The sequence below is a fragment of the Amphiura filiformis genome, chromosome 14 (genome assembly GCF_039555335.1).
Source record: "Amphiura filiformis chromosome 14, Afil_fr2py, whole genome shotgun sequence".
In the NCBI taxonomy this organism is placed as follows: domain Eukaryota; kingdom Metazoa; phylum Echinodermata; class Ophiuroidea; order Amphilepidida; family Amphiuridae; genus Amphiura; species Amphiura filiformis.
The window spans coordinates 22245877-22267285 of record NC_092641.1 but is presented as its reverse complement, the minus strand read 5'-3'; the positions used below and the strand labels follow the sequence as shown (position 1 = coordinate 22267285).

The following is a 21409-nucleotide window of genomic DNA, read 5'->3' as shown; positions in this document are numbered from 1 at the left end:
TTAATGTTATTAAAACGTTTTTCACTAAACCAAAAGCCAAAATATAACTCATTTAAAACGTTTTTTAAAACATTTTTTGTGTTAGCTGGATACTGACTGACCCTCGTATACAAAAGTTTTTATTGCAACTAATATTATTTTTATGAACTAGTAGTAACCACAATTTCAGGATAGATGCAGGAGTCACAGGTCGGTCAGTATTACCATAGCAACCACATTTCCTGCCATATTTTAGTCGGATTTTACGGCAAAAATGCCAAAAACGACCATTTTATGTTGACCTTTGATTTTCAAGCAGTCATAGGTCAAAAACCTTTAGTTTCAGGAAGATGTCATGATTGACTTTTGATGTACACATTCATGTCAATGCATTGATGGTATATTTTTTTAATCGATTTTTTAAAATTATGTAAAATTAACTTTTTTGGTCAAAATTGAACAAAATCATCATTTGCATCAAGTTATAACGAAATGTTTGTGTTAACAAACATGTGACGTATTCTTCATATACTACTTCTTTCAAAGTTATATCTGTTTTAATAATTGGCATAATTTGGTAAAAAAAATGAAAAAAAAAATCACAAAAACTGCATTTTCAACCCAAATATCTCAGAAATGCCAGTCGGGTTAATCAGAAAGAAGAGACTCTTATGGTTAATTGGCGCGGCTGGCACATTTAATTGTCTAAAACTGATGCAAACCTAACTATAGAGCAGATAGACAGAATGTGGCCTCTCTAAGTACTCTAAGTAAATTGTATAAATCTAATGATAGGCCTACCGTAAAAACTCGATAGTTAGCATATGTGCTTACTATCGAGCGCTTTTAAAACATGTAAACATGAAGAGCCCCATCCACAAGTGTAAAGGGTTTTGAGCAAATCATCGATACACATAGTTATATCCGAACAAGTAAACCTGCAAATGTGTGTCTCAACCCCATTAGCTCAGTTGGTAAAGCGCCGGATTTTGGTACAGTTTCATGTTTTCAAAACCGCTCGATAGTAATCAGATATGCTAACTCTCGAGTTGTTATGATATAATGTATTTTGAGTGTCCATGGGGGGGGGGGAGGTTCTATATCTATGATTTTCATTTTAGTGTTGCAAAATTATTGCCAGAGATATCGACTGGTTAGGTTGAAATAGACATTTCCTTTCATGCAATAATTATGAGCCCTATAGTAGGAGGGTAAAATTTAGGGGGTGGGGGAAAATGTGCGGGGGAGGGGGCAAGCAATTGAATATATGAATACAAAAGCCACCTAAGTCCATACTTTGGCCAAATTGAGTTAAGCATGGGAAATTGTTGCTATACATAGGCCTGTCAAATGCATGAAAGAACAACTCAAATTCATTCTCTGTGTCTATTGGGCATGTGAAAAATAGCATGTATGAAAGAATCACCCAATTCCATGATTTGAGTCTTGTAACACATTGATTGAAATCCAGTATGTATAAAAGTCCACTTGTAACACATTCATTGCTAGAGAATGACTTTTGAACAAAAAATGGGTTTAATAAAGGAATGTGTGTGGTTTATATTACATGGCAGAATGCTTATCAACATTATACATACCTGTGTGCTTTATTTTGTATTATCTTACTAGTGGTAATCTCATTCTAACATTGTTGTCTTTGTATATGATTCAAAAATTTAAAATGAACCCCACGAAGTCCCTGAAATGCTAATCGTCATACCTAATACAGGTTAATCCACTCATTTGCACGTAAAACTTACCATATTGACCAGGTAAATCTAACTGAAGGAATTAAAATGATACACGGGTTTTTCTCTCAAAATAACTTCGCATGGACTTAGGTGGCTTTTGTATTCATGTATTCAATTGTTGGCAAGCCGAGAGTGGTCAAGCGATTTTTGACACACATTCATGGGGCGCCTTTTGAATAAGACGCTTTAAAAGGCTTAGGAAAAACGGTACGCGGAAACGGTTTTATGCAAATTTTCCTGCGGGTTGCAGTCGGTGAAAATCGCATGTGTTTTTGGTAGAATTTGGAGCCAAAAATCAAATATTATATTTTCGCATATAGCCAGAATTCCCCACTATTGCGAGAACACGCTCAAATTATGCTGTCATACATTAGGACTATATGGGGAATGTACTTATTTTGATATCACTGGAGAGAAAACGTATAATTATTACGATTATAATAGAAAATTAGACATTAAAAGGAAATTATCTCTGGAAAATGCTGTTTTTTCTACAAATACCGTGCCAGTGGGTACGGCTCGCCTCACCTCACCTCTCTCTCACCCCACCCCAATCGAAAATTTTATTAAAATGAATCCAACACGGTCCAAATTTGATAATTGCAACAAAACAACATTACAAGAACACCGCTTTTTCCATGTTAAAGGAGTTATACAAAACGTTTTAATAACATTTAAATGTCGGGTTATATAAAGGTCGTGAAAACATTTTAAAAACGTTATAGTTAATGTTTTGGGCAAACATTTTTTGCAAAATATTTTTTTATTTTAATATAACATTCTGTTTAGAATGATTTGTACCAAGTTTTCAAAAATGTTTTTGGAATGTTATTAAAACGTTTTATACCCTTTATATAACCCGACATTTAAATGTTTTCTGTAAAACATTTGTGTTTGCTGTGCACTAAATTACCAACAAAATGTTATTTAATGTTATGAAAACGTTTTATACCATTAATGTACCCTTTATATAACCCGACATTTAAACGTTTTCTGACAACCTTTTATAACCTTTTGCGAATGATGTCGAAAACGTTTTGTGTTTGCTGGGATGTGTATTACACTGCTCCATACACAATGTGTTGTATACCAGAACAAAATTCAAATTTCACGATATCTTTGCTAAACGAATTAATCTGCAAGATATATTTTGTAAAACATAAACATTATGTAGCCAGAGGTTTCCAGTAATATAAAAATCTCAACCTTTTTTGAGAAAAGTGGGGGATGAGGCTGTGGATCACGAAATGCCCTTTTAAACTGCACAAAATAATCCGCAAAACTTTTAGGGGTTAAGTCAACATGTAAATAAATTAATTTCTGCCCCCCTCCCGTCCCTCGAAATCTTGGCACGAGAACAATTTTATTGACCAGTTAAGGGTCATGATCATTGATACATAATTTATTTTGCTTTATATGTTTTTATTTTACATTCAATTTTGATATGATGACATGTGCCATGTTTAGGTTATTTTGTCCATACGTTTGATGTCACAAATTTTGTCTAGTAGCGATTATTTCCATTGATTGTCATTTTACTCTCTTCGCAACTTTATTTAACAAATTTGGGCCAATAGGTACAAATATTGGTATTTTGTATGTACCAATTTTCATAATTTTTGTTATTAATTTTCACATTGATCTATATATTTTCATATTAATGATACCTATAAGCATTCATATTATTATTATTATTGTTATTATTATTATTATTATTATTAGCATCATTATCATCATTATTATCATTATTATTATTATCATTATCATTATTATTATTATTATTATTATTAATGTTATTATTATTATTATTATTATTATTATTATTATTATTATTATTATTATTATTATTAATGTTGTTATTATTATTATTATTATTATTATTAATGTTATTATTATCATCATTATCATTATTATTATTGTTATTATTCATTTTTGCAGCTCAGCCCGGTAAACTAGATACTTAAGCAACATTCAACAACCATGCAAGATGGAAAAAAAAAAACAAGTATGCTGTGACTTCGGAACAACTTCCAACGACGGCTGTCCAAACAAACTGCACTGCACCAGAACTGATTAGCCTACACAGCAAAGGATTTTCAGTAAAATGCACTTTTGCCGTACATTTTGTTACAAATAATTTTTATGTCAAAATTAAAACCAGCAGTCAACAATACCTTTTTGCTCCGATTCTTTAAAAGACCTCATTTGTTGGAATCAGTTGCGAATTAAAGAAACGGTGATCACAAGGATTAAAGGAACGAAATCAAAGCGCAACCTCCAATCCCTACCGTGAAAAACAGTAGCTTTACTCCCTATTCCAGAAAATACAGCACTAACTTTTTGGGATTAAAAAATAGGATCTTGTTTTGCCAAATGAAACATAGCTAAATTCTAATCTAACTAGCAATAAAGTAAAATTTTAATATTTGGGCAATTTTTGTGGAGATAAGGGCCAAAACCAAGAGTTTATAGGGTGTTTTTCGTATGCTGTGACAATCAAGCCCAAAGACTTGATTAATTTATGCATTCTAATTTTTGCAGATAAAGCAAGCATTTAATTAAAGTAACACAAACAAGTGAAAATAGGAGAAAAATTTAGGCATATACTCAAATTTTGAATGTTTAGACTTGTTCCAAGTCTTTTGATTTTTGTGACTTGATTGTCAGAAAACAAGCCGAAATGCACGTTTTTGGCTCTTTTATTTTCAAGAAATTAGTAAAATAGTGAACTTTTGCGGGTGACTTCCTCTTTTGAAATGCACATTTTTTACATAAATTGCCCTTAAATTTTTAATTTTTAATGATAACTTAAATTTATGAATTTTACCTTAAAAAGAATTTTACCTTAAAATTTCCCTTGTCCGGTATAATACTGGATACTTTAAAGGCATGATTCAACATCCATGCATGTACGCAAGATGTAAAACCAAACTGCACTATATTATACCAAATACGTTAAAATGACAATAAAATAAAAAAAAGTCATGGTGGTTGAAAATATTGCAATCCAAAATCAAGAAGAAAATCAATTTTACATACTTTTCTTAAAATATGTATTTGAAGTATTTTTAAATAAGATTTGGCACGCGATATTTTCAACCAAACACGTAAGTGTTTAATTTGTCCGAGTGCTTTTCTTTGCAACTCATGAATTAATAAGATGACGTCATCAGATTTGCATATTCATGAGATGACGTCATCAAATTTGCATATTCATAAGATGACGTCATTGATTTGAATATTCATGAGATGATGTCATAAAATTTACATATTCATGAGATGACGTCATCAAATTTGAATATTCATAAGATGACGTCATTGATTTGAATATTCATGAGAGATGACGTCATCAAATTAGCATATTCATGAGATGACGTCATCAAATGTGCATATTCATAAGATAACGTCATCAATTTGCATTTTCATGAGATGACGTCATCAAATTTGAATATTCATAAGATGACGTCATCAGATTTGAATATTCATGAGATGACGTCATCAAATTTGCATATTCATGAGATAACGTCATCAAATTTGAATATTCATAAGATGACGTCATCAAATTTGCATATTCATGAGATGACGTCATCAAATTTGCATATTTATAAGATGACGTCATTGATTTGCATATTCATGAGATGACGTCATCAAATTTGCATATTCATAAGATGACGTCATTGATTTGAATATTCAAGAGATGGTGTCATCAAATTGGCATATTCATAAGATGACGTCATCAAATTTGAATATTCAAGAGATGACGTCATTGATTTGCATATTCATGAGATGACGTCATCAATTTGAATATTCATAAGATGACGTCATTGATTTGCATATTCATGAGATGACGTCATCAAATTTGAATATTCATCAGATGACGTCATTGATTTGAATATTCATGAGATGACGTCATCAGATTTGAATATTCATGAGATGACGTCATCAAATTTGCATATTCATCAGATGACGTCATTAATTTGCATATTCATGAGATGACGTCATCAGATTTGAATATTCATGAGATGACGTCATCAAATTTCAATATTCATGAGATGACGTCATCAAATGTGCATATTCATGAGATGACGTCATCAAATGTGCATATTCATAAGATAACGTCATCAATTTGCATTTTCATGAGATGACGTCATCAAATTTGAATATTCATAAGATGACGTCACCAAATGTGCATATTCATAAGATAACGTCATCAATTTGCATTTTCATGAGATGACGTCATCAAATGTGCATATTCATGAGATGACGTCATCAAATGTGCATATTCATAAGATAACGTCATCAATTTGCATTTTCATGAGATGACGTCATCAAATTTCAATATTCATGAGATGACGTCATCAAATGTGCATATTCATGAGATGACGTCATCAAATGTGCATATTCATAAGATAACGTCATCAATTTGCATTTTCATGAGATGACGTCATCAAATTTGAATATTCATAAGATGACGTCACCAAATGTGCATATTCATAAGATAACGTCATCAATTTGCATTTTCATGAGATGACGTCATCAAATTTGAATATTCATAAGATGACGTCATCAGATTTGAATATTCATGAGATGACGTCATCAAATTTGCATATTCATGAGATAACGTCATCAAATTTGAATATTCATAAGATGACGTCATTGATTTGCATATTCATGAGATGACGTCATCAATTTGAATATTCATAAGATGACGTCATTGATTTGCATATTCATGAGATGACGTCATCAAATTTGAATATTCATCAGATGACGTCATTGATTTGAATATTCATGAGATGACGTCATCAGATTTGAATATTCATGAGATGACGTCATCAAATTTGCATATTCATCAGATGACGTCATTAATTTGCATATTCATGAGATGACGTCATCAGATTTGAATATTCATGAGATGACGTCATCAAATTTCAATATTCATGAGATGACGTCATCAAATTTGAATATTCATAAGATGACTTCATCAAATTTGCATATTCATGAGATGACGTCATCAAATTTGCATATTTATAAGATGACGTCATTGATTTGCATATTCATGAGATGACGTCATCAAATTTGCATATTCATAAGATGACGTCATTGATTTGAATATTCAAGAGATGGCGTCATCAAATTGGCATATTCAAGAGATGACGTCATCAAATTTGCATTTTCATGAGATAACGTCATCAAATTTGCATATTCATGAGATTACGTCATTAATTGGCATATTCATGAGATTACGTCATTAATTGGCATATTCATAAGATTACATCATCAATATGCATATTCATGAGATGACGTCATCAAATGTGCATATTCATGAGATGACGTCATCATATTTGCATATTCATGAGATGACGTCATCAAATTTGAATATTCATAAGATGACGTCATTGATTTGCATATTCATGAGATGACGTCATCAAATTTGAATATTCATAAGATGACGTCATTGATTTGCATATTCATGAGATGACGTCATCAAATTTGATTATTCATAAGATGACGTCATTGATTTGAATATTCATGAGATGACGTCATCAGATTTGCATATTCATGAGATTACGTCATTAATTTGCATATTCATGAGATTACATCATCAATATGCATTTTCATGAGATGACGTCATCAAATTTGCATATTCATGAGATGACGTCATCAAATTTGAATATTCATAAGATGACGTCATTGATTTGAATATTCATGAGATGACGTCATCAAATTTGCATATTCATAAGATGACGTCATTAATTTGCATATTCATGAGATGAGCAGTTGGGACTGCTACCAAGTAACCGTTGCCATTGAAGGGGGAAAAAGGAGAGGCCCCAACTTTACAGTCAAATAGCAAAAGGACAATATCAAAGTGGACCTATATGTGATGCAATCAAGCGAAATCAGTTTCAATGGGGTTTTCTTCAAAATGAAGCTTTGTAAATACTTTTTACTATCCTATAAAGACACTGAAAAGTAATATTTCCGATCGAGTTTCGACTGATTTTGCCTGATCGGCCCACATATCAGTGCACTTAGGACGATCATGATACATCGGGAAATAGGGTAGTTTATTTGATTTCAGTGCATGTATTTCCTTTTAACAAAAGGGGTACAAATTCAACACAAGTTTGGAATAATAATTTATGATTATTTTAATTTAAGTTCAATGTATAATTTAATGATTTTAAGATTGATTCAAAGGTTAGCAGTGAAGTAAATGATGACAAATTATCTCGGGGGGGTCACTCCCATTGTGGCCTGTACACCATCCGCGATAATGAAAACGCGGAAACAGGGTCGTTTTTCGTGGGTAGACACGATACGCGCGTATCGCGTTTAGGGTGTCAAAAACATGAATAATTGGAAAAAAGGGTAGCAAAATTGCAATTTCTAAATACGCGGAAATGAAATTTAGGGTATGAAATTTGATGTTAGGAATGAAATCCCTGTTTAGGGTGTCGTTTTAGCCAAGGGTTAAATCCTTGTTTAGGGTGCTTTTCAAAAGTTGATTATCGCGGATGGTGTACAGGCCACAATGGAAGTGACCCCCCGGGCAAATTATCGATTAATATTGTTTTATTCAGTTAGATTTTGGTTTGATAGCTATAAAATGTTCTGCGTGGCTAGTATTGTAATAATGTATGTCACTCTGTATAGAAATGGGGTTTGAGAATGAATTAGGAAGAGTGTTGTTGTTGAGTCGGTACATAAAAATCAGGACCAGTCCGCACCATATGTCCTCGGGTTAAAATGTAAGTTACGTTTAGCCAACCATGGAAGTAATAGACAACGGAGGAAAATAGCGTAATGTACTGGATTAACCCGCGATGCCAAAGTTGGCAATTATTGCAGCACATTGTATAGCCTTTGTTCTCGATTGATCAAGATCCAAGTTGTGGAATTAACTGGCACTCGATCCATGTTCATCCAGACATCCACACCAAGTATTCAACACGTTGAAGGTCTAACATCTCTGGCCAGGCCAACTGGCCAGGTTTGTGCAGTAACTAAATACCTGCAATTACAAAAATGTTTATAGGATTTGGGCAAGTAACCTTGTCCTTCATATTACAATGTTCCTTTACACTGGTCAAGACCTTGGCAAGTTGGACACTTTTATTATTATGGATTATATTTTGCCATAAATGTCAGCTTGTGTAACAATTTATGGATAAATCCAAATGTGTTGTTAACTCTTTAGTGGGTGTTTCCATAACCTGACCACCTTTTCTGACTACCTTTTCTGACTACCTTTTCTGACCAGCTTTTACAGTGAGCCCTGTGATATTTGATATCCTTATCCCAATGCCATAGTCCAATAACATTAACTAAACAATCATAGTGCAAAATTTGACCTCAAGTTGCAAAGTATGAGGTTTTTGGGGTAATTCAATGAATGTACAAATGTATTGGAGTTAAAGAACTGTGCATTAATAGATGAGAATGTTTTGGATCCTAGTGTTTTACACCATAATCATAGACAGTCATGCTGGGTGATAATTAGCAAGCTTTTCTCTGGGACTTGTTAATAGATAAACAACATTTTTAAGGGTACATGGTTGTTATTTCTTTCTCACTTTAGATTATTTATTTGTACCTTTTGCTTGTCGAGTATCCTTTGATTTTGTTTTGTTTAATACAGTTTTGTTTGTATATTTAATGTCTTGGATGCACCATCGGATCGAGTGCCACTGATGTAAAAGCAATTTCCAAATAAAAACTTGAAACTTAAAAACTACAACACTTTCATGGTAAATGAAATTATTTAAAACAAATAAAATAAAATTTTGCACACACATCCAATTTTCCTGACTTCATTCGAGCGAGTGCTCCCTAGTGTTACCCTCAGCACTTCCCTGTTCAGACTTTGTCTGTCTGATGGACAATTAAGGGTATACGATGTATTGTTGGTCGAAGCAGCAGAAAACAAAGTAGTTCACAGCACCTTGCAAATGGTAGTGAGCTTTAGCAAAAATTGCATTGCTCAATAAGCCCAATCGGCATTGGAAGTTTGCAATGCATTGTGGGACACATTTTGCAGCTTTGGGACACTTTGTCCTTTGACCTATCAGGAAAATTCAGAAAAATTGGGGTTTTGAGCGTACAAAATATAATTTAAAACGTGTTACTAGAATAAAAACAAACCCAAAAATTTGATTATTGTATAAATTAATTATTTTATTATTTATAATGATAACATTATTACAATAATAAATTAATGATTACAGCAATTTTCCAGATATGTCAGACGTCAAAGTGTCCCAAAAAACCTGAAAGTTATGGCGATTGGGCTTATTCATAGCGAGCGTGTAGAATAATTCAAATATCACAGATATACTTTTGTAGGTCCTGTGGTCCTTGAGTTATGTTGTAGAGAGGGCTGAAACAACAACACTTTTGTAAAACGTACATAACTCATAAACAATAAATTAAGCAAGTTTTCCAAAGTATATGATTTGTATAATGAACTTCTGCAAAACACCAAAGTGTTATTTTTCAATAATAAACTCCTCAACAAAAGTTTGGAAAGTTTTTTCAAGCATCTGTATCTCAAATTATTTGTGACATATTCATATCGTGTTGCATATCGATGGATAGCTACAATACTCTCCTGTACAATGACACCCCGTTTGAAACAATAACATTTTTCACGGCTAGTCCTTTGGCGTCCATAGTTAGTGAATGTAAAATTCATGGAAGAACATCTTCCAAAAATGTATATTTCTTTCCAAAGTTTTAGTTATCTATTCTTTCAAAATAATTATTTACCATCATCACTTTGTGAAAATCTATTTGACATTTGAATTGCCAGATATTGGACTTTCTTATCATACTTTACCCCTGTGCACTGCAGGGGTAGTGTTTGAGCAAAATGCACACCATGCCCACAAGGTATACTTCCTCCCTAGCTACACACAAATCCAGAATGGTACAACATTATTGTGCAAAGTGTAAAGATAATAACAATGAAGCAAACATCAAAATAATGTCAAATAAGATTGTCAAAAAAGATGGTCAGAAAAGGTGGTCAGAAAAGGTAGTCAGAAAAGGTGGTCAGGTTATGGAAATTCCCCTCTTGGGTGGTATCTCGCCCCAATAATGGGCAAAAAGTTTAACAGAGATTGAATACAGCAGTCGAGGGTTGACAAACAGAAGGCCTTAAATCACTTTTGGCCATTTTGAGATTTTGGTACCAAAATAATCTGTAATACCCACAGATTCTTAAAATCATAAGCCTTAACTCAATTCAACTTCCTATTGCATCTATAGCACAATAATACTTGGTCACATCTCAATGCAAAATATTATTTTTACTCATTTTTCTCAAAAAGGCACTTTTTGAGTTAAGGCCTTCTGTTTGTCAACCCTCGAACTATATCAGGATTTAAATGAAATATAGAATAAATAATAGCCCAAAACAACCGGCTGCATTAAAGTTTAAAACTTTAATGTCTGTACAATGTAGTTACCCAGCAAACACAAAAACGTTTTAATAACATTATATGTCGGGTAATATAAAGGTCATGAAAACGTGTTAAAACGCTTTGTATGAAAACATACTGCAAGAATATTTTTAAAAAGTTTTCAAAATATTATTGTAAAGTAAACTATTTTTTGCAAACAGTTTTGCCAAATATTTTGTCAACACTTTAATAACATTATATTAAAATATTATATTTGCAGTAGGTTATCAAAAATGTTTTTTAGTGTTATGAAAACGTTTTATACTCTTTATATAACTCGACATTTAAACGCTTTCTGACATCCTCATAACCTTTTGCGAACGGATGATGTCGAAAACGTTTTGTGTTTGCTGGGTACATTACAATTCTGTTTCTTATGGAAATGTTACAATATGTCTTTAATGAAAAAAGTACAGCCTAAGTTAGAGCAAAATAAATGTACAGCTTTGGAATATCCAACGGTAATTGATACACAATTTAAAAGAATCGGCATATATTGTCACCCACGTGATATTGCCTGGACTCGTCTTGTTAAAGGCATTTCTTGTTCGTAGTGTCCCTTTAAATATGGCTTGCTCATACACCGTATATGATCGTTTGTTAGTATCTTCCCAACTGTAGGAAAAGGCAACAAAACACGCGATTAAAGGTCAACTTGACAAAAGCAGTTACCACACAAAACTTTGTATTACCTAATATTTACACTGAGTAAATCCGACTAGCTGTTGGTATACCGGCCATTATAAAGTGTTGTTGACGGGGTTGTTGAATTACTTTATAGTATAGTAAGTTTATACATTTTTACTTTTTACATATAATATTATGGGAAACACACTTTCAATCCTTCTTCCGTTATGTTGCTTTAAGGAAGCAATAGAAATTAATTGTCTTGTCAGTATTTTGTGAGCATACTATACAAGTATTGCATTACGATGTAGCTATACCACTTTTAGGTAAAAATCATTTGTGTTTTATTAGCAGTACAGGTCAACTGTGTACCATGTCTACTATTCTTCTAGCTATTATGAGCTTCATAAACCAAAATGTTTTTTCCGTTATATTGTCTTTTCAGAAAACGTTCTGTATTTAAGGATACTATATCGAGTTCTCAGTGCCAGAAGTGGGTAAGTGCAAAGGCTACCCTGTGTACATTTGGCAATTTACACACAGGATATTGTAATCCACACACGACAGCCACACATGGCAGCTATTGCACTTACCCACTTCAAGCACTAAGCAGTTGATATAACTGATATTTCACCATTACGGTATAACCTATACCACTTTTAGGTAAAATAATAATAATAATTATAAAAAAAACGGTTTGTGTATTTTAATAGCAGTATATACTGTGTACCAATTCAAGCATTCTACCAGCAATTCTATGGGCTTTAATTATAATGTTCAATTTGTTTGACTTGAAAATATCTTGGTTCAGTACTAGTTTTAGAGGGAGTAAGTAATATATGCATACTTGGACTACCTATATGAGTGTTTCCATGAATCATTGTTTTCTTCTGATTAAGCAAACTTATCAATGGTTTTATGACTAGTACAACGTGATATGCAAGAGTGCATATACTCTATAGCAAATCTAATAAAAACTATTATCTAATACTTATGTCTATATTATTCTATTGTCGTGATTGAACATTGATAGCGTTTGGCTGCTTGACCTCTATACTACAGTGTAGATACACCGGAAAAGAGATTCATTTCCAAACTGTGCCACTATAAGTCACTATAGGCTATTATACCATCTGGCATATTTTTGGCACCCTTTTACTCAACAAAATCCTGTATGAACTCATAATATTAAGAGAGCTGCATACTACGGGTTTAGCAAAGGTAAGACGAAGCCATAATCTTTTAAAATTAATTTGAATTGGTTTATTTTGTTCAATCATGATTTTTGGTCATGTTTACAATGTTCCAAATTCCAAATTTTATTATGGAACCGGCAAAAGTCGCTGTGTTTATTGGACAACTGAGCAGAACGATTAAGACATTAAATCCAACATCATACTGCAGTTACTGTCCGTTTTCCTATACACAATACACAGTGCTCTCACCATTGACGCGTGACCTCTACAAATGATGTACGTTGGAAGAATGGGCACTTGCCTAGTTAACATCACTGTGTGAAAAATAACCAGCCAATATTTTAGCTATTCTCCAAACTTCTAGCAAATATATCTCTCTAACATGACCTAAAATTACAGCTAGGTTAGATGTTCAGAAATAGTCGCACTTTTGTAAAATATGAGTGAGGGCAAGGCATAGCTAGCCAACTCCCCGTGTTAATTGAATGGAGATTTGACCGAAAATATTGGTATCGGACCGCTCACTTCTGAAGGATGCCACAAAAAAACGGTACAAGCTACATTTTAACTATTCTAAATAGGTTCTAGAAAATATAGTTTTGTAACATGTCCTAAATTTTAGCTAATTTAGATGTTTGGAGAGGGTCGCACTTTTGTGTTTTAGGAAGGATATGTAAACGACAGATAACACCAAAAATATGAAGAAATTATTTCCAAACCGTGTTAAGTCAACAATCATTATGTTGCTCATTTTGAAAAATGCTGGTTAACAAAAAGCAGGTCTTTGTCTCATTTCGTGAACAAAGGTACACATACCATTGTTTCCTTTCGTTTCCTTTATAATCGGTTACCCAACTGAAGCTATAATACCAGCTTTATTGCGATGTCGCACATTGAAAACAGACACTTGTGCACAACCAGAGAAGATCTGATTTAATCAGTTGAGCTGCTTCAATGAGTGTTATCTTGGTTTAATAGCTTTTAATGGGGTTTAAGTCCTGCAAAGGTCGAGATGAATTCTACTGTAGACATGACTGCATCATGATCTTCACAAAGATAGAACTATGTAACTACATGTTGGAATAGGACATATTATCGGTACTGCTATTACGACTAACATTGGTGTACCACAGGGAGACTACCTCAGCCCTATACTTTTACTGTGTATCTCGCATCGGCCTATGAGATACACAGATTGTCCCAGAATATCGTAAAAATTCGCCCAATGGCACACTTGGGCTCCTTTGCTTTCATGTGCAAATAGATCCCTATTCAACAAGAATGAACTTTCCGTGCCTTTATTTGGTTGTGGGAATTTCACTGGAGGGCATTATTAGGTTGTGCCTATATATTCCACTTATGTCAAGTGAGACCATAGCGCCATTAGGCGAATCTTTACGGTAAGCTAGAATACTCAGCAACAAAATATGGATATTGTATAAACCAAATGCTAATAGCGAAGATCTGCTAAAACAACTACCAAATATCTCAAAGACTATGGATATCCCAGAACATACAAAACATTTAACAGAAAACATTTAAATGTCGGGTTATATACGTATAAAGGGCGTAGGCCTGTAAAAGGGTATAAAACGATTCAATAACATTCAAAATTTAAAAGAAAAAACATTCTAAAACATTGATTAGTTTGCAAAAGTGTTTGCCAACAAATATTTTGCAAATACATTTTGTCAACACTTGCTGAGCATGCTGAGGGGCTGTTCAATTATTAGCTGTCTCTTCGGGGAGGGAGAGGGAGTAAAAAGGAGGAAATTATTTGAAATCTATTTCCAATTTATTTCAAATAACCTTTAAGTTACCACCGCCACCTTTTATGGATTCAGCCGGTTCAAATTAGTAAGGATATTTAGGTTATCAACCTTTACTGAAAATTGCCTTATGAAGCTGAATTATTGAAATTTTGACTAGACTGGACGAAAAGCATTTTTGGGAGGCCATTTTGAAATTTGTCCCCCTCCGGACAGATAATTAATGGGTTCTATAAATAGAATAAATGACTAGATATCAAGCAATTGAAAAGGTCTGATTGACCGATATTCTGTGATTGTCAATATAATTTAAATGGATTCAGCAAAACTGGAGAAAATCTGTTGCGTACTCTAACACAGAGAATTTCCACATCGTTCCCAGCAATTACAAACTTTTCGCTCTACACATGCAAATTAATAACTTATACAGAGCAAAGGCACATAAGGGCAAAGTTCATTTTCATTTATACATATTTATATCCGATAACAGGCCTGCATAATATATCAGTAAACTGTGCCCCGCATTAAAGGTTATTAAATATCAGAATTGGGAGTGTCATTAACAAGTCAAGCACGCCACTATTTGTTTCATTTGAATTAGGGAGTAACACCAGTCTGTATAACTAATTGAGACATGTACACAGCCCCGCTTACTTTAACCAATCATGATGCTAGATGATGACGTCATGGATTCCATTAGGGATTTACCAGTATTCGAGCGGAGTAAGAGTGTGGAAGGTAAGTAGCCGACTATTTTACTTTTAAGGGTAGACGAGGTGTTGTTGGTCGAAGTAACCATAAAAATCGATTTTCAGTCTCTAGATCAATAAATTATTGGCAAATAACACATTGATGTTTTGCAAAAGTTCATTCTACAAACTATATAATTTGAAAACTTGCTTAATTTATTGTTGTTAATGAGTTATGTACATTTTACAAAAGTGTTGTTGTTTCAGCCCTCTTTACAATATAACTCAAGAACCACAGGACCTACAAAATTATTTATGTGATATTTGAATTCTTCTACACGCTCGCAAGGAAATGAGCAATGTAATTTTTGCCAAAGCTCATTACCATTCGCAAGATGTTGTGAACTACCAAATCGCAACACTTTAAAATAGTGTATTACCTTAAGGTTATACAATATTTTGACCAAATCTGTCCTCAAATTTCATGCAGGTAGCCACATTCAATTTTTTTTTCTGAAAATAAATATCGTAGGAAGAAAATTCACAGTGTATCGTAAAGGTAAAAGGTCTAAGGATTCTTATTTTAGTAATCGTTTTATTCTGGGCCAAAGGAAAACGTTAATAAATTTGTTATTCGTGTTTGAATTGTTTACTATCATGACTATGTTCAAGCACATGCCTTTTTAAAATTCCCTTACTTATGAAAAGATTTCGTTAAAATACATTAGAGCACATTAAAACACAAATAATGTTGATATGTAAAGGTCACGTGACATGGTTACTCCCAAAAGAGACATGATGACATATATACTAAATTGGTGTGATTAAAGGGCACCCGGGTGCACTAAGACTGGTAAATTCTTCCACCCAACACATCCATGAATAATTTTTCACGCCACCATGGTCCTGATACCTTGCAAAAACCAAATTAAACCATTTTGGATTTTAGTTGGACAAAACTAAGTGAATACTCACTACAATATTTCGTCCTACACATTGCAGGACTTCATCAGGTATGACGGATTTGGTTATCTGATCCACTTTCCCGGCAAACAAGTTTGAGTGGTTTCCAGTGTTCCTATGATCCACTACTGAAGTCTGCAAAAGAGACTAAGGAACACCGGAAAACACTCAAACTTGTTTGCCGGGAAAGTGGATCAGATGACCATATCAGTCATACCTGATGAAGTCCTCCGATGAATAGGACGAAATATTGTATTGAGTATTCACTTGGTTTTGTCAAAAAAAATCCAAAATGTTTATTAACTGAACAAACCTGATGAATTCAACAAATTAAACTATTTGGCGTCTTGGCGACCATTGTAAAGGTATATGGACCTTTCATGGACTAAAAAGTTACTAAAGTTTCTTCGTCTCTGCATTCAAACGAAAGACTACCGGATCTACGTTTTCCCCCTGGGTCTTACTGCCATTGTAATAGCTCTGTCACACATAGACGGACTAGATCAATCAACGTACATCGCCGTATACAAAAATATTTTATCTGGTGGCGAAATCACCAGTCCGGCAAAAGATTTGGGGTGGGGGCCTCACATGAACGTAACGAAAATGGCCGTTGCGTTCGATTTCCATCGTCTCTCTATGCGCGTGGCCGGAAACAATCATGCAGGGGTGTCCTATGTATGTCCGATATGTATTCGTTCAACGTCCGGCAAATGACGAAAGAATAAGGAACAAACTCAGGAAATATACAGGACAATACGAACACACATTGGACAACTGCAACTACCGAACATGTGTATTCGGCACACTCCGCTTCAGGTTTTGTGCATGTACAAAACTTGCCGACGGACGGACTTAATATACATCAAGAAAAGCATTTGACGGATGATAGCAGGACATAAAAAGAACAAACGAAAATTAACGAACAACGACGGATATACCAAAATACCATCCGTTTCTTGTAAGTTGTACGCTGGACCGATCCGGTGATGTGTCAGGGGGGCCGGCCAAGATTGGCTCAATTTTGACGTTGTCATTGGTTTTACACGTAAACACAAAAATGTCTCAAATTATTCCAAAACTGTACGTATGTTATTAAGCACTATTTTATCAGTCTAAATCCGTTGAGGTTCGCCAGTGAACCTCATTGTAAGTACTGTTTTTTTAAATTTTTTTTGTATGAATAACGCACGATATGTTACGATATATACTGAAAATTTCCCCTACGTGTAGCATTGAGTTTACGTGGTGTAGTGGTTACGGATCTCGCCGCCCACGCAAAGGGTCCCGAGATCGATTCCCATCCCCGGCGATGGTTAAAAATTTTCTTCTTCTTTTTTCTTTGAATTTAAAATTATTTATTTTCATGTGAAAAATGTATATATTACACTGGGAAATATATTTTGTGCATTTTTTTTCTGTAATGGGGCCACCCGGCCAATAGAGCTAAGAACGGATCTTGGCTCCGGGAAAAAATAATTGCGTCCATCGTGCAGGCAGTGTTGCCGTCATAGTGTCTGTTTTGTTTACGCTTTTAGCTGTTGCCACATTGAATAATGTAGTCCACCATCGTCTGGATGTGTGGCAGATGTATGCATCTAGCGCCCTCAGTTTTCACACAAATGGACAGAACAATTTGAATAAAATGATAAAGAAAGGAAAATCGATGTTAAAAATAGCTAAAAATATTATGTGGATATTCATGTGAAAGCGGTTCACATTGTCAAGGTCTACAATTGAAAATGATATTGTATTATGTTTTGTTAGAAAAAAATAAATATTAACATAGAACCGTGAACCTGATCTGAAAGCCTAATCATGTCGTAACCCATACCCTAAGCTATGATGTTTGGTAGACCTAATCTTTTAAAATGCCAATGAGACGGTAAACATGATACCAACAGTGGTAATACTATGCAATATGAAAGGTCCCGGTGAACATAAAAAATGTAACAATCAGACGAGACGATTATGGCATGACTTTCAAAACCATAAGCCACTAAATTATTTCAACATGTTTAATGTATCTACTTTTAAGTCTGTAATGTCATACATTTGAGCAGCAGTGGAACATTCCTGATTCTTATCCACCCTTGCCGTCCCTGCACGCTTCATATAAATCCTTGCCCATGCATTAGTATGGAAGTTAAAAATTTCCTATAAAAGGGAAGTAGTGTGACATTGTGTCATGTGGATGGCTTCGTGATAACGTCGTGATTTCCGCATACTGGCAAATACAGGAACACTATAAACCGTCCCGCTGTATTATAAGGAACAGTAGCGGGGGGGGGGAGCACAAGGGCCTGATTTGGGGGGGGGGGCACAAGACGTTGTTTGTCAATGTTCCTATGGGATTTTCTAAATTTTCAAATCGATGGGGGGAGGCACGTGCCGCTACGCCACCGATAATGAACATACAAAGCAGCGTCATCGATTATTTCATAATCTAATTTGTCGCTACTTCCTGTCGCTACTCGCGTTCAGCGATTCGTGTAAGGTATAGTTCTACTTTACATAGCGACGGATTGCTACTGATCTGCTATTCGTATGTGGAAATCAAAACCACATATGATTACTAATCTATTGTAATATACTTTATATCTTACAGATACTGCTAGTGCGCCGACCTCGCCAACTTCTCCGAGTCCAACATCAAAGCTAAAGCTTAAAGACCGTCGACTGTTAAACCATACCGCTAGTGCTCCTACCTCGCCTACTTCTCCTAGTCCCACATCAAAGCAAAAGTCTAAAGACCGTTTTCTATTTAAAACCCCTAAACGATGGTTCTTGGCACGACACTTTGGTCAGGAAGGTGATGATTTAGGTCAGTTTAGAGAAGCAAACGGGATCGCACCTTGTCATACTGGTGATATTGTCATAACAAACTTAAACCTGTACACTAACTCAAGCGAGATATATTACTTCACCAACGATGGTCTCTATATAACAACTTTACTACATAATAACGATGAACTCGTACATCCGTGGGACGTAGCGTTCACAACGCAGGGACAACTTGTCGTGACGGACCAGTCCAAAAATGTGAAAATGTACGATGTTAATTCTAACACCATGTTCAGCTTTTCTACGTTATCACCAGATGAAGACCCTTCTACTGAAGTAACCACATCGGGTGTAGCAGTAACACCTATGGATGATATCATCGTGGGTGATAGCAGTAGAAAAGTGGTGACCATACATTCCAAGGCAGGTGCTTGGGAGCCAAGGAAGATCACGGTACCCATCAACCCTGTGTATGTTGCATCTAACAACAGAAGAAGCATCTTGATCAGTGACTGGACCGAAAGGAAAGTCATAGCGATGAATTTTCACGGTGAAACTTTATACAATATCGATGATTTCAAGGTCGAGGGACATGTTAGTGCACCTATGGGATTAGCATGTGATATCGATTGTAACGTATACATTGCAGTAATCAAATATAATGAAACCACTGGTAAAGTCATCGCAGGTACTGGACATATCCATCAATATGACAATAAAGGAACGTTCATTAGATGTATTGCAAAGGGATTGTATGTACCACGTGGTGTCGCGTTGTCGAATCAGGGATCACTTTACGTAGCCAATGAGACGTCGATATTGATATACAAGATGCGATCTGTTCGACCGTTAAGGAGACGGTGTACTGTTTCTATAATGTCCACGCAAGCGGTGTAGTAGGAGCTACCTCCAAGATTAAAAGAAGTATCTATATTGGTTCGTTACCAGCAGATGCTTTATTTGACTTTGGACCGGTATGATAAATATAAGAATGTTCTAATTAACTCCAGTGTACTGGTTTTAAATCATGTTAATTTGCCCATACTGACGAACAACAACAGACTATAAACCGTACCTCGATACCCGTGCATTGCGCGATTCGCTGAGCGCGAGTAGCGATCATTGCAAAAACGGGTTTCACCGTAAAAAAAGAATATCGATAACGTCACATTCTAAAGCCATTAACCTACAACAGGACGGTTTATAGTTAATAATGGTTAGTCATTATGCGGGAATAACAACAACATGTTTCCAAGTTTGAGGTATCATTGTGTTTGCGCACAGGCTATTCCATTTAAAATCCACACTACCCTTGGGGACGATTTTGGAAATATCTTCCACTGGGGGAGTATGGATTTCAAATGGAATATGAACACATTAGCAGCTCTATTTGAAACACATTCTCCCTTAGTGGAAGATTCAGACTGACTCTTTCTCAGAGTGTGTATGAAATTCAAATGGAGCTGCTAATGTGTTAATTCCATTTCAAATTCTTACTCCCATTGTTGAAGATATTTCCAAAATGTTCCACAAGAGTAGTTTGGATATTTAATAACCCAATATAAATTATGTTCGTACATAAACAAGCAAAGTATAGATTTAAACTGTCATTCAAGTATATTGAGATATGTATCTAAATATTTCGATGTGTACAACACATCCTCACCAGGAGAGCTCTCGTCCTTACTGTTGATCGGATTAGGACATTATATAACGAAGGGAGCTGAAGTCCTTGATCACGGTTGAGCGCTGGAGTGTATGTTCTTATTTCATTTCAATTCGCCAGCGAAGTGGTTACATAACTCCCTAGTAACTGGATCACGCAGCTTTTGGAATTGATAGTACCATAGACTTTGTGTTGCGATCATTTCGATCGTGGTGCAGAACTCAAAAGCGTGATCCAGTTGACATAGTGATAATCGGATTACACGTTACACTTCGCTGGCGAATTGCCTCCCGCACCAGACCATGGACTGTAGTTTCTACAATCCATGACCAGACAGATGGGTTATTCTCTGTCTTCAAGATTCAAAACCTCTCTGCATTGACGGTCAATACAAACACTTCCAACTACAATCGGAGGTCCGGGGTTCAACCATTTCTAAATTCCACCCACTGATTGCTATGTAAAACTCTTATACATCCATAGCTATCCATCAAGTCTTTACATAACCCCTGAAGACAAAT

The 21409-nt window shown here is 34.9% G+C and overlaps 1 protein-coding gene across 3 annotated transcripts; it reads left to right on the top strand.

The window, feature by feature from the left end:
* The first annotated feature begins 11530 nt into the window (after positions 1 to 11530).
* On the top strand, positions 11531 to 21183 carry LOC140169844 (uncharacterized). Of its 3 annotated transcripts, XM_072193154.1 has the most exons (4): positions 11531 to 11974; positions 12884 to 13042; positions 15388 to 15524; positions 19047 to 21183. In XM_072193154.1, the coding sequence occupies exons 3-4, from the start codon at positions 15452 to 15454 to the stop codon at positions 20117 to 20119; spliced, it is 1146 nt and encodes a 381-aa protein (XP_072049255.1). In that variant the 5' UTR covers positions 11531 to 11974; positions 12884 to 13042; positions 15388 to 15451; the 3' UTR covers positions 20120 to 21183. The 3 variants fall into 3 exon arrangements, with proteins under 3 accessions (XP_072049255.1, XP_072049257.1, XP_072049256.1); XM_072193156.1 differs by lacking the exon at positions 12884 to 13042; XM_072193155.1 differs by lacking the exon at positions 11531 to 11974 and having other exon boundaries at positions 12832 to 13042.
* Positions 21184 to 21409: the final 226 nt, after the last annotated feature.

Bases quoted from the DNA above. Each gene is read 5' to 3' on its own strand.
- LOC140169844 (XM_072193156.1), top strand. From the start codon at position 15,452: ATGATGCTAGATGATGACGTCATGGATTCCATTAGGGATTTACCAGTA. The intron at 15,525-19,046 runs GTAAGTAGCCGA...TATATCTTACAG, and splicing joins GCGGAGTAAGAGTGTGGAAG to ATACTGCTAGTGCGCCGACC.